The sequence below is a fragment of the Euprymna scolopes genome, chromosome 29 (assembly GCF_053919585.1).
Source record: "Euprymna scolopes isolate OS-2025 chromosome 29, ASM5391958v1, whole genome shotgun sequence".
NCBI classification, from domain to species: domain Eukaryota; kingdom Metazoa; phylum Mollusca; class Cephalopoda; order Sepiida; family Sepiolidae; genus Euprymna; species Euprymna scolopes.
The window spans coordinates 13,642,096-13,655,210 of record NC_136510.1 but is presented as its reverse complement, the minus strand read 5'-3'; the positions used below and the strand labels follow the sequence as shown (position 1 = coordinate 13,655,210).

Here is a 13,115-nt window from a genome sequence, read left to right as displayed (position 1 = left end):
GCAATAGAGAGTAGAGCTTATTATTAGAGAAAGAAAATTAAAACTGTAAGTTTAAATTTACAATCAAAATTTATTGTTCGACTGCATACTCCAAAAAAAAAAAAAAAAAAAAAAAAAAAAACAATTTACAAAGTCCTTATTCGTGGAGTTTCAAAGAATGAGAAGAATAGCATTTCTTTCTGTCCTCTGATGAGAAGAATAACAAGAATAGCATTCTTTGAAACTCTGTGGAATAAGGAATTTCTAAATTTTTTTTTTTTTTTTTTTTTTTTTTTTTGGAGTATGCAGTCGAACAATAAATTTTGATTGTAAATTTCAACTTAGTTTTAATTTGAAAAGTCTATTAATTTAAATTAATGTTTCAAGTTGCAAAGTTGCTATTTAGTTACGACCATAACATTTTAACAATACTTTATTGTTGCATGCACACTCATGCATGTACATATGTGAATATGACTAAAAAAAAAAAAAAAGCTATATATAAATTGTTGCCTTAATTTCAATATTACAGTTATTTTAGTTCAATAAAATCTTTTCTTTATATAATTTTTTTGCACAGAAAAGAACTTATTTCATTTATGAATTCTTTTCATTTTTTTTTTTTTTTTTTTTTTTTTTTTTTATTATTGAATGATTGTGCACAAAAGAATTCAGTAGAAGCCATAATAAACCACTGAACGCTAATGAAACCAATTGCACAATTGCCGTCCAATCAGATTCTTTCAAAAAATAGAAAAAATACATTCAAGACGTTTGTTCTATTTTTAGGGCAATTCAACATGTGCTTAACATATGCGCTCTCTTGCTGATGAAGTAAAAGAAACCCAAAGAACGATTCAAAGTCTAATTTCAGTATTAATATTCACATTAACGTAATTAAATTTTTTTTTTATCTAAGTAAACAAATTAGCTTTCATATTTTGTTCCACTTAAATATAAAACCTTGAAAATCTTATTCCCTTATTCAAACTGCTCTATCGCTATTTTCATAGCAAGTGTTCGACTGAGCTCCAATCAATGGTCCCCTCTTGCTAATCCTTCACAAAAAACACTCATCTCGCCAAAATCACTATCAATAAATTCCCCTACTCTCTATCGTTGCCTAAACCTAAACATGGGATTTCATGAACAGAGCTTCTTCAACTAAGAACTAACCTAGAACTGCCCGCCTGTGGAACTCTATTCTGCTGGTCTGCTTTCCAGCTGACTGCAATATCATTATCTTAAAGTCTAATGTAAACAAGTTCTTATTGAGCTGTCCTTGTAAATGATCTAATTATACCAAATTGCTTCTACGGACAATTATTACGCAACTGTCCCAATGACTACAATATACACATTAACCCTTATCCTCGAGTGGCCTCTTGGCCTTGATATGTGGTGACCCCCTTTGTAAAAAAAATTTTTTTTTTCACTTTCTCAAAAAGAAAAACAAACGTTTCTCTTAATCTGTGCTTTTTATGTTTTATTTTTTTTTTTTTGTTTTTTTTCAACTTGTAGGTGATAATGATAAAATTTCATCTGACCAACCATTTTCTGAGTTGATTAAAGAGTTTAACCAATTAATGATCACCAAAGACGGACCTCATCAAAAAATTGCAAATATCATTGCGGAGTTGGCCAAAACAGGTATTTGAGAAACTGACATTATTTTTTTTTATACCTTATATACAAAGTTTCATGTCTGTAAATAAAAAAACTGACAGAGGAGTTTGATAGGCAATTTTTTTTAACAAATATATATACGCATAAATTAATATATATAGAAAAAGGTTTGTGTTTACTATAACCTTTTTATGCAAATATTATGCAAGTATAAATCATGTAGAATATCTGCATGAATATAATAACACATAATAGTTAACTAAGATGATCATCCCATAAGAAAACTGAAAAAACTAATAGGGAATTAATTAAAATCAATGTTCAAAAGAATATGCAAATTAGATCTTTTGCAGATGAATGCAATTCTACGACTCGTATATAAAAGTTGTATTTTCTTTTCAAATAAATAGAAAAAAAGGGTTTTTAATATGAATATCAATACACAAGAAAAAGAACAAAATTTATCGGAATATATGATATATATATGATATATATATATATATAATTTTTTTCTATGATTACTCTACCACAACCTTTATCAGTTGGAGATATGATTGTTGTTATTTGCTATGTGTTTTAAGGTATCTATGCATATCCTTAGTACTATTATTTCAAAATATTATTTCCTTTATTCTCATCATCATATATATATATATATATATATATATATAAATTTTTTTTTGATTTTTTTTTTAATAAAGGCGGCAAACTTTAAATTAAAATAAATCATAGAGAAATAGTTTTATTGCACACACACATGCACACACACATATATATGGTTTATTTCAAAGATTTTTGCATTTATAATCGAAATACAATTTCGGACATATGGCCCTACAGCTTGTATGTATATGCAGTAATGTAGATGTCCAATTTTCAGAAACTCTACGCACTAAACTAGGCTGTATTTCAGCAGCAATGCATCAAATGTCTTTCAAGTGGTCTATTTTGTTATAGTTTGAGTTATCAGCCTAGACATTGGACTTTACATATCCGCAAATTGCAAACACTGCTCAATTGTCAATTTCTTCATGATGAATTGCCAAACCAAGCTGAAATCAAAGTATTGCATAGTTGCCAAATCTGCAATTAAAGAAAATTAAGTTATCAATTTAAAGTTTTCATCTCTAAAAAAAAAAAAACATATATATCTATATATCTATATATATATCTGGTCAAACACAACTGAGTTTGTCTTTTCCCCAATTTTGTTGGTTATCTTTTCTATTTGCCGAGCAGTCTTTCTTGTTCTGGCTGGTAGGTTATATAGTATGGCGCCCAGTGGTTGTTGTTCGGCTATATTCTCTAGCGTTTTCCGTTGGTACTTCTGATCATCTTCAGGAGTGGTTGTTGTTGTTACTGTTTAAAAATAAAATTAAAAAAAAAAAAACGGTAATAACAACCACTTCTGAAGATGATTGGAAGTACCGATGGAAAGCGCTAGAGAATATGGCTGAACAGCAACCACTGGGTGCCATACTATATAACTTACCAGCCTAAACAAGAAAGACTGCTCGGCAAATAGAAAAGATAACCAACAAAATTGAAAAAAAGACACTCGGTCGTCTTCAACCAGAAATGCCTAAGTAATGACTTGCTTTCAAAGTGTGTATTCATGCGCAGACAGTTTTGCTATATCACAACTCTTCAGTACGGCTAGATTAGCACTCAACCTAAGCCAGAAGCGAAATTATGACCAAGTTGATAGTCAGTGAGTCTACCCACTTGACTACAAGGCAGGTGTTGTTGATAATTGATAGCTCAATGTTTTGCATTATGCTAAAGCAGTAGTATACAATACGATATCACTACCAAGAGTTCTCAACCCTAGAATGAGGAGCTTATATAGTCATCCACAGTGTGGATGTTTTTGCTGTATCACAGCTGTTTTGACTGTTTTGCGCTAATATATATATATATATATATATATATATATATGTGTGTGTGTGTGTATATATTCTCTTCAGGATACCTGTCCTGGGACAGGTAAAATTAATTCCATAAGCGGATCAGCTTGACACCACCTTATAAAGATTAAAATTCTGATATAATGATACTAAACAATATATCTAAAATCCTCTTTCTAATTTTGATCAAAACCATTACATGATTTTTGCTTCTACAAAAATCTCTGAAATTCAAGGCTTAAGGGACCTTAAGAAGAAATTGATATTCAGCAAATCTTTTTTCATTTATGTTTTTAAAACAGGTTATTATTTTTTTATTTTTATTTTTTATTTCTTTTTATATTTATGTGATTTTCTTTTGTTTTTTTGTTCTCTTTTAGAATCCCTCAGGCAGCCATTTGTTGATGGTAATATCATTCCTACTTTGGTGAAGATGCTCCAGAGTTCTGACAACAATGATGTCATCCAAGCTTGTCGTGCACTCGGCAATATTTGCTATGAAAATGGTAAGCTGAATTTTTCTGGTTTAATTGCACTAAATATCATATACTCAATTCTAGTCAATAAATGATTGTAGGAAAATTATGCGAAAACTGATGATTGGATGAAAATTATCAGAAAACTAATGATTGGACGAAAATTATGAGAAAAATCTTTTAATAATTTAGACATTCCTCTCATTCTTGCATTTTCTGATGGTTTTGTGTCACTTCTTGTTGGTTGAACATGAACTGCTTTTCTGGAGGTAAATATACAAGATACAATGATTAAGGTTTTTCATATATTTTATTCATTCAGTTATCTTTATGAATGCAACTGACTCGGTAGAAAATTTTGACTCAAAGTTAAAATACAATGAAAAGCGCCCCCCCCCTCCAAGTATAAAAAATTTTGTCGTTATTATAAACTAGCTGTCCCTTGCCAGCGTTTTCTGTGAGTGTTTTTAATTTCGTTTTTTTTTTTTTTTTTTAAATAAAATGACAGGGGTTGGGATCTTAGTCTCACAACGTCAATATCTGCAACAGAGAGCTGAAACTTTCAGGTTATGATTCATAAGTTCAATCATCATAGCAATGCAATTTGTAATTCCCTCTGATCTCTTCAGGCGGAATAAAAATACAAGGCACTACTTTTGGAACGTCTTTTCTATCTCACCCATGACACAATCCTTTGCATCTATATAAATTTCGGCTGTCAGTACGTGAGTTTGTATGTCTGCTAAAAACTTTAATCATCTGCATCTAAGTGGTTTAAATGAGGTACCATTAGAAAGAGCGATCTCTCAGACACATAATACTGGAAAATTAGAAAAAATCGTCAATTTTATGTAGAAATGTTTTTTTTTGAGGGGGGGTAAAACTTTGGTTTGACGCTGTATGTTAATAGTGCATGCGCAAGTGGTCAATTTGTTGTTTCATTTTAAAAAGCTAAATTTGTTACGTTATAACATCTGTGTTATTGTGGTCCGATTGACAGCGTGTTCGCTTATGAACTTAAGTTTTGCAAGTTCACATCCAGCAAGTAGCATTTTTTTTTTTTTCTTATAAAATTTTGCTTAGGGTTTCGTTTCTAGTTGATGGCACCCAAGTCCCGTTATTTTATTTATTTTATTTTTTTTTAACTGTATCAAATGCTATCAAACTATTATAGATATAAGAGGCAAATACATTAGAAGGTGAATTGCTGTTGCTACATCTGCGGAGTGACTGCTCAAAATACCCTTTCCTATCTTGACAGAGTAACAAATGAACTTTAAAATCTAGTTGGTGACCCCCTTTTCTCCTCCCTACCACCTGCCTCTCGCAGAAGAGATTTTGTTAATCTTTCATTACTTGGTCGTTATTTTCATGACATGTGCTTCTCATCTGTAATATAAATCTCAACTGTCTGTTTAAATGTATGTATGTTTGTATGTCTGCCTAAAACTTTTGATAGAGGTGACAGTTTCACAAGATCAGTATCATTTTGAAGCTCAACATCTCCGATGACAAATATCGAAAAATTGGCCAAAAACATTAATTCTTTTACCCTCAACTGGGTAGTTTTCTACAAGGAGGGGTCGATTTTTTTTTTGCGAGCCATTTTTGCAAGTCTTCGTATCGGTTGGATTGACTTTGCCTAATTTTAACATTCCGAACTTCCAGTCGCATTGTGGAGTAGTTGTAAAATGTCAGATTTTCTTTCATTTTCTTTTCCACCTTTGCATCAAGGGTTCGAACCTGCCTTCCTGCCTGTCTACTACCACTTTTTTTGCTCAACACACCTCCAAACACTCGGGCAATGCTGGGTACCCAGGATAGTATTTTCACACGCTTTCTCTGATCACCTCCATTTTACATGGTAGTATACATTAGATAACTTTGAGAAGGTTTACATCATCATAATCATCATCATATGTAATAAAAGTAACTAAGATATGAATCATCATTTGCATTGACAAAAAGAAATAACAGCGCACGTAGTAATACTATTTAACCAGTTGCTAGTGAGGAGAGAGAGACAGCAGAAAGAGATTCAGTTATCTATATATTTTTTTTTTAAACTAGTTTTGCAAACTTACCTTTTCCTGTTTCAAACAGTCTTAACTCAAGCTCAGTGGATGACCCAACAGATCACATTTTTTTTTTTCTAGGTGTAACCTTTATCCTTGAGTGAATCTTAGCCTTGTAGTAGTGACTCATTAGTAAAAAGTAAAAAAAAAAAAAAATGTCACGCTTTAATTACTGAATATTTAATCAACATTGTTTAATCATTGGCTTTGTTCATTTGAGATTGGGAAATCAATTCTCAGACGATCACACAAAGCGGTTCTTTATAGCAAAGCGTCATGTCATGCAATAATTCTATTTAATCAGAAAGACATTACTTATTGTTTTGTGTCGCAATGACCTTTTTTGTGGCGGTTCTTAGAACATTGGCAACAGGACAGATGTGACATTGAAAAGATAAATCTTTGTGTTGGCAATTTCTCTTTGCAATTCAGAATGGTACGAGATGCCACTCACGAGCTTAAAAAAATTTTTTTTGTTTGTTTTTTTTTTTTCTGCTTGATAGAAAAATCATCTTGATTATGGTGATTGCTAAAACCACGATAATCATCATCATCATCATCATCATCATCATCATTATCTATTATATAAAGAGCAGTTTATATTTACTTGCCTCCTCACGAGGGCAGAATTAAACGCAAGGTTGATTTTAATGTGGGGGGAAATCCAGCAGAAATTCAAAAGAGGCACTCTAGATTTGAAAAAAAAAAAAAATTTAATTGCCTCACTCTAGAAGGATTTCTCCTTTACTGAGGATAGAATAGACTAAGTGTAGCATCAGAACAGATACTACACTTTGTTTCTAGCCAAAAGCTCAAGTTGTTATAAAGAGCAGTTGCAAGTCTGTATGTCTACCTAAAACTCAGAAACTATCAAAAATATATCATCATCACCACCACCATTATCATCATCATCAGTTTAACCTCCATTTTACATGGTAACATACATTAGATAACTTTTAAAAAAATTTTTTTTTTTTTCATATTTTCATCCCAAACATTGCACAGTATAACTTTGATGTAAATACTATCATTTCCACAGGTCTCATTTTATTTAATTTTTTTTTTTCTTTTTTTTACTATTAGGTCAACATTTTATCAAGGCCAATATCCACTCAAGGATAATGGTTAAAACTATTAAATTAGTTATCCAGTGTTGCATTTCTGTAATTTTTCTCTGACTGATTTGATATTATTTTTGTTTCTTGCTTCTATTTCAGATGAGGCACGCAATTGTGTCGATGAGAATGATGGCCTTCAGACACTTCTAAATCTGATGAAGGGAATCAATAGCAACAATGGAACTGATGTCACCAAACTCCGTACGGTTGCCTGTGGACTTTTACTTAATGTGACCAACACACATGGTAAATTGTTATTTTGTATTGCCTGGGAGAGTCCACTCATAGGGAAGTTAAGTGCGATTGTTCTATTATGCAGAAAAAAAATAAACAAAAAGGAAGAGACTTTCCCAATTCATGGGGTTGTATGTTAGGATTAGATTGATTTGGTTAGAGCTATATTTTTAGTAAAAAGGAAATGTCTCCACTCTTATATATTTTCACACACTAAAAAAAAATAAATCGAAATAAATTATATTCGTTTCAATAACATCGTGGAATAAAAAAAAAATTGAAAAATTGGCTAGTCTGAATCAAAAAATTGAAAAATTGGCTAGTCTGAATCAAAAAATTGAAAAATTGGCTAGTCTGAATCAAATATCAATATGTAAAATTGCTATTTGAGTCTGACTTTCAAAATGCAATACGATAATTTTATATGTAAGATGAGTAGAGACCATGATTCTTTAAAGAAAATCATTTTTATTTTTGTAATTTTTTTATTCTCTGTGTTGTGACCTGACCATTGGCTCCATTTCTTGCTGATCGCCATATTGTTATTCTTTTCATGGATGCAAATTTTATTGGATTTAATTGATGATTACAAAAAAAAACATTGATTTATTTAAATTATTGATTTATTAACTAAGAAAACAATCACCAGTTGATTGTTGTACATTTCTAGGAGCTTTAATTATCATGTCCATGTCTATTCAGGTGGCCATGAAGAAGGTTGTCCTGCAAGGCTACTGTCATGTTTACATCTTGGTTTACCAACAGACTCACTATTTCCGAAAGATACCATAACATTCCAAACTTTAATTCATAGAAAATGAAAAACAAAATGTCTCCACTCTAATAGTATACTTGTCCAAAGTACAAATTTTCAGGAGAAGAAAAAAAAAAAACAAAGCAAAATAAATTATATTTATGCCAATAATATAGTGGAAGAAAAAAAAAAAAAAAATGAAGAAAACCGGCTAATCTGAATTAAATATTGATATGTCAGATTGCAACTTGGGTCTGACTTTGAAAATCAGACAAGATAACTTTATATGTTAGATAAGCAAATTTGGTAAAAAGGATAAAACATTTTCTTTTTTTTCTTTTTTTCATCCGAATTCCATAAAACCAAAGAAAAGTTGGTATTTCCAGATGCATCCACTTTGTCAAAGAAGTCATGTATTATTAATATATACATCCTTTAAGTCTGATTTTTTTTTTTTTTTTTGTTTATATGTAATATTTGTAGGATCAGTCAACACACATAGTTAAACCTGATTCCATTGCTTTCACGCTTTTCCATAAAAGGTTCTGTTGATTCATCAATCTGTCACGCTTTGAAATAGCGTTTTTTGTTGCTTAGCATGCACATTGAATGGGTGGACCTATTTTATGTTTTTGAGATGAGGATTGATTATTCGTTTTATTTGGCTTCTTCAGACTACTGTTCTCGTTTTGAGTGTTATTTTCACAACATTTTGGTCAATGTAATCTCCAACCTTCTTCGGGTATATCTTGTCGAACTTGAATCTTTTTTTCAAATTGATTGAGGGCACAACAAATGAAGTGTAGTTATATTATTTGGATTCTTTAGACTGCTGTTCTTGTCTTGAGTGTCATTTTCACAACGTTTCGGTCAATCTAACCTCCGACCTTCTTTAGGTTTATCTTAAACTCAGGAATGTTTCTGTCAAACTTGTAATTCCATGCATACAATTTCAAACGGAACTCTTCGTTTAATCCATGGGGTTAGCACGTTCTCGTTCCGTCAACCATAACTGAGTAACCTAAGTAATTGGCAATTGTATTTTGAGTATCGCCAGCATTTTTCTGGAGGTTGGGGGGGGGGGTTAAGGTTGAATCTTCGTTGTAGGAAATTCTCAAAATACGTGAATTACTTAAGATTTCTACCCAGTCATGGCTGATGCAACGGCTGCATGCTACCCCGGTGAATTAAATAAAGGGTTTTGTTTTAAATTCCATGCAGATTCCCAAGTTCAACAAGATAATACCTGAAGAAGGTCGAAGGTTACATTGACCAAATCTTTGTGAAAATAATACTCAAGATGAACTCTGGAGTCTTTTTATCGCACTTGAGTTCAAAATAGCATTTTCTTAGCTTGAGGTATTCATCGAAAGATTACATCTGTTTTCGTTTTTGCAAATACAGTTTAACGTGATTATATTTTCTTATTCTCGGCACCAATTTTTTAAATTCATTGCTATTTACTGTATTGGCTTGTTATGTTTGGACAAGCATATCTCCAACCAAATTTTATCTACCGTCATGACTATTATTTTCTTGTTAGTCTTTTTTTCATATGTAATAGAACTAGCTGTCCCGAACTGACGTTGCCCATAAGTGTATTTATTTGCATTTTGTTTAGCATTTCTTTTTCTTTTTTAAACAATGCCAAAGAGGTTGGGGGGGGGGGGATTTCTTTTTTTTTTTTTTTTTTTTTTTTTTTCCTAAAGAAATGGAAGTGTGTAATGGACAAATATACTTAGATCCCCCCCCCCCCAAAAAATGTATTTTTTCGCTTCCAAACAAAGGGAAGTAAATCTACTGGCAATACAGATTAAACTCCTTTTTAAAAATTAAAAAATGTCTTTTCTGAAAATGAATTCAAATTATTTTCTGGATATAATTATTTTATTTTTGTCTTTATCAACATGGACCACCGTTCAACAAAATAAAATGGCTATTCAGAATGAAATATTGATTGTTCTGTAGAGAACAGAAGAGATTAATCAAATTTATACTTTATCGAGACAAGTGTGCCCTAAGTAACACCTCCCCAGATGTGGCAGCAGTAATCCATCTTACAACATATCTGGCTTGTATATATCCATCTTACAACATATCTGGCTTGTATATATCCATCTTACAACATATCTGGCTTGTATATATCCATCTTACAACATATCTGGCTTGTATATATCCATCTTACAACATATCTGGCTTGTATATATCCATCTTACAACATATCTGGCTTGTATATATCCATCTTACAACATATCTGGCTTGTATATATCCATCTTACAACATATCTGGCTTGTATATATCCATCTTACAACATATCTGGCTTGTATATATCCATCTTACAACATATCTGGCTTGTATATATCCATCTTACAACATATCTGGCTTGTATATATCCATCTTACAACATATCTGGCTTGTATATATCCATCTTACAACATATCTGGCTTGTATATATCCATCTTACAACATATCTGGCTTGTATATATCCATCTTACAACATATCTGGCTTGTATATATGTAGAAGATTGCTAAAGACAACAGGAAAACAACCCTGTCAGTGGGGCATTAGAAGACACCAACTGCCCCCCCCCCCCCAGTAGAGATTAAAAGTTCCTCAATTGGGCCACCTGTTCACCATGGGTGACAACCTGTAATGCCTAAGGATGGGATCCTGGTGGTTGAGCAGATCATGTTCATGGTCCTATTAGGACATGAGATGCAACATGCCATTTTGGCCCTTACTTCGGTTAAGACAGGCAATTGGCCCGATCCAATCAATTGGTTGGTCGTGACTAGCACTAAATCAGACAAACACAGCAAGAAAATATGCTCACACTCCCCACATTAAATAATTAACTGATTTAGTAAGCAGTGGCTGAAGGGTCAATCAACTTGCTAAAGAATGGATAAAATACGGCTGGAAAACTAGCATTTTTTCTAGAAACAAGGCCATTAGAAAAGACGAAGAAAATACAGGTGCATCAGCAGGATGAGTATACTTCTCCTGTATCCTTGTTGCATTGGGGAGAATGTGCCCCCATCACCACCACCACCCACACAGTGCTCTGAGATGGGTGGGGAGCAGGAGAAATGAAAAATCTAAAATATATAAATGTCAAATAAAAAGCCTAAAAAAAAGCACTGAAGTTTTTTTTTTTTTTTTCTTTTTTTACAAAGGCATCACCACATTATCAAGGCCCAGAGGCCACTCAAGGATAAGGGTTAAAGAGTGTACAGTAGAAATTGGACATTATAGTAATCATTAGTAATGAAAATTGTGTAAATTTGATAACTTATATGGAACGGCTCATCAAGAACTTATTTACTTTAGACTTGAACACAACCATATTGTAGTCAGCCGGAAAGCAGGAAAACGGAAGACAATTCCACAGGCGTGCAGTTCTAAGAAAGAAGCTTTGATCATGGAATCTACGTTTAGGTTTAGGCACAGATAAAGAGTGGGGGAAATTATTGATAGTGTTTACAGCTAGACAAGTGTTTCTTGTGAAAGTTTGGCGAGGGGGGACCATAGATTGAAGCTCAGTTGAACACTTTCCATGAAAATAACGATACATCAGAGACAAACTCGCAACATCTCTTCTGTGAGATAGAGGTTGCAAGGAGGAGAAAAGGACATCTCCTACGAGGCTACGAAGTCTATTTTGAACTCTATCAAGGCAGGACAAGTCCTTTCTAGCAGCTCCTGCCCAGATGTGGCAACAGTATTCCATCCTTGGACGTACCTGGCTCTTATATAGATAGAGAATAGCATCAGCAGTGAGATATCTACCGGATCGATAGAAAGATCCCACCATTTTTCCAGCGGCCTTGGCAACAGATTTGATATATGTGTTCCATTTAAGATCAGGAGTAATGGTCAAGCCCAGAAGCTTGTCAAAACTTGAGGCCTCCTGAAGACGAGAGCCATTCATTTCAATTGATGACAAATGTGGATTAGAATGTTGATGATGTAAAGAGAGAAGCTTGGTTTTAGATGCATTAAAAGTAACCAGCCACTCCTTTCCCCATTGTACCACGTGCTCAAGATCAGAGGAGAGAGAATTGGAGAGAACTTGGTCGTTTACTGTCTTAGATGTGCTACCATAAATGGTAGTGTCGTCAGCATAAATGTCTACAAATGATGTAAGGATGTGATTTGGAAGATCATTAATGTAGATCAGGAAAAGAGTTGGGCCCAGGATGGATCCCTGAGGGACACCGGCATTAATACTGTGAGCTTCTGATTTTTGCCCCTCAACTACTACTCTTATGAACCTATCAGAAAGAAATGATTTAATAATTGAGAAGACTTTTCCAGCTATACCATAGCTAGCGATCTTATGAAGTAAACCTTTATGCCATACCCTATCAAAGGCTTTAGATATGTCAAGAGCAATTGCCCTAGAAAGATTGCCACCGTTTCAGATAAATCAAGTTCAGATTCAGAAACAGAATCCCCAAACCAAAATCTCAATCAAAATCTTATTTTATAATTAAAGAAGCAACTGAAATTATATAATTATAATTGAATGAACAAACAACAAAAATCCTCGTTTAACAATGAAAAAAAAAAAAAGCTGCTTTACGAAAATTCAACTCTCAACCAAACCTCAAACATGTCTGGAACATGGTAAGGAAAATGTTGAACAATTTTTTTTTAACTTTGACCCCAATTTTGACCCATTAATATTTATTTTTTTAGGCTCAAATCAAATTAAAAAGTTTGATGCATGTCCAAGTAACCTACATCTAAAATTTCAAGTGTTAAGACACAAAATTGGCGGAGAAGTTCAGTAGAATTCTCAAAGAACTTTGACCCCTTGACAGCCAAATTTCTGGCCAAAAACCAAGTAAAAAGATTTTCCCAAATCTCAATACCCCTTATGTCAAATCTTGAGTCTGTAGACTGAAAATCGACAGAGTAGTTTGGTAGGGAAATGCACACA

General features: G+C 32.9%; 1 protein-coding gene across 6 annotated transcripts in view; it reads left to right on the top strand.

Annotated features, from left to right (window-relative positions):
• Positions 1 to 13,115, top strand: part of LOC145252499 (rap1 GTPase-GDP dissociation stimulator 1-like) — a 261,423-nt gene that overhangs the window by 193,110 nt on the left and 55,198 nt on the right. For 5 of the 6 annotated variants that reach the window (XM_080111991.1, XM_080111990.1, XM_080111994.1 and 2 more), the window contains exons 3-5: positions 1,501 to 1,629; positions 3,893 to 4,018; positions 7,281 to 7,427. In XM_080111991.1, the coding sequence (XP_079968117.1) occupies positions 1,501 to 1,629; positions 3,893 to 4,018; positions 7,281 to 7,427 (402 nt within the window). Of the gene's footprint in view, positions 1 to 781; positions 873 to 1,500; positions 1,630 to 3,892; positions 4,019 to 7,280; positions 7,428 to 13,115 lie in introns of those variants that run through there. The other variant, XM_080111995.1, reaches the window with a different exon arrangement.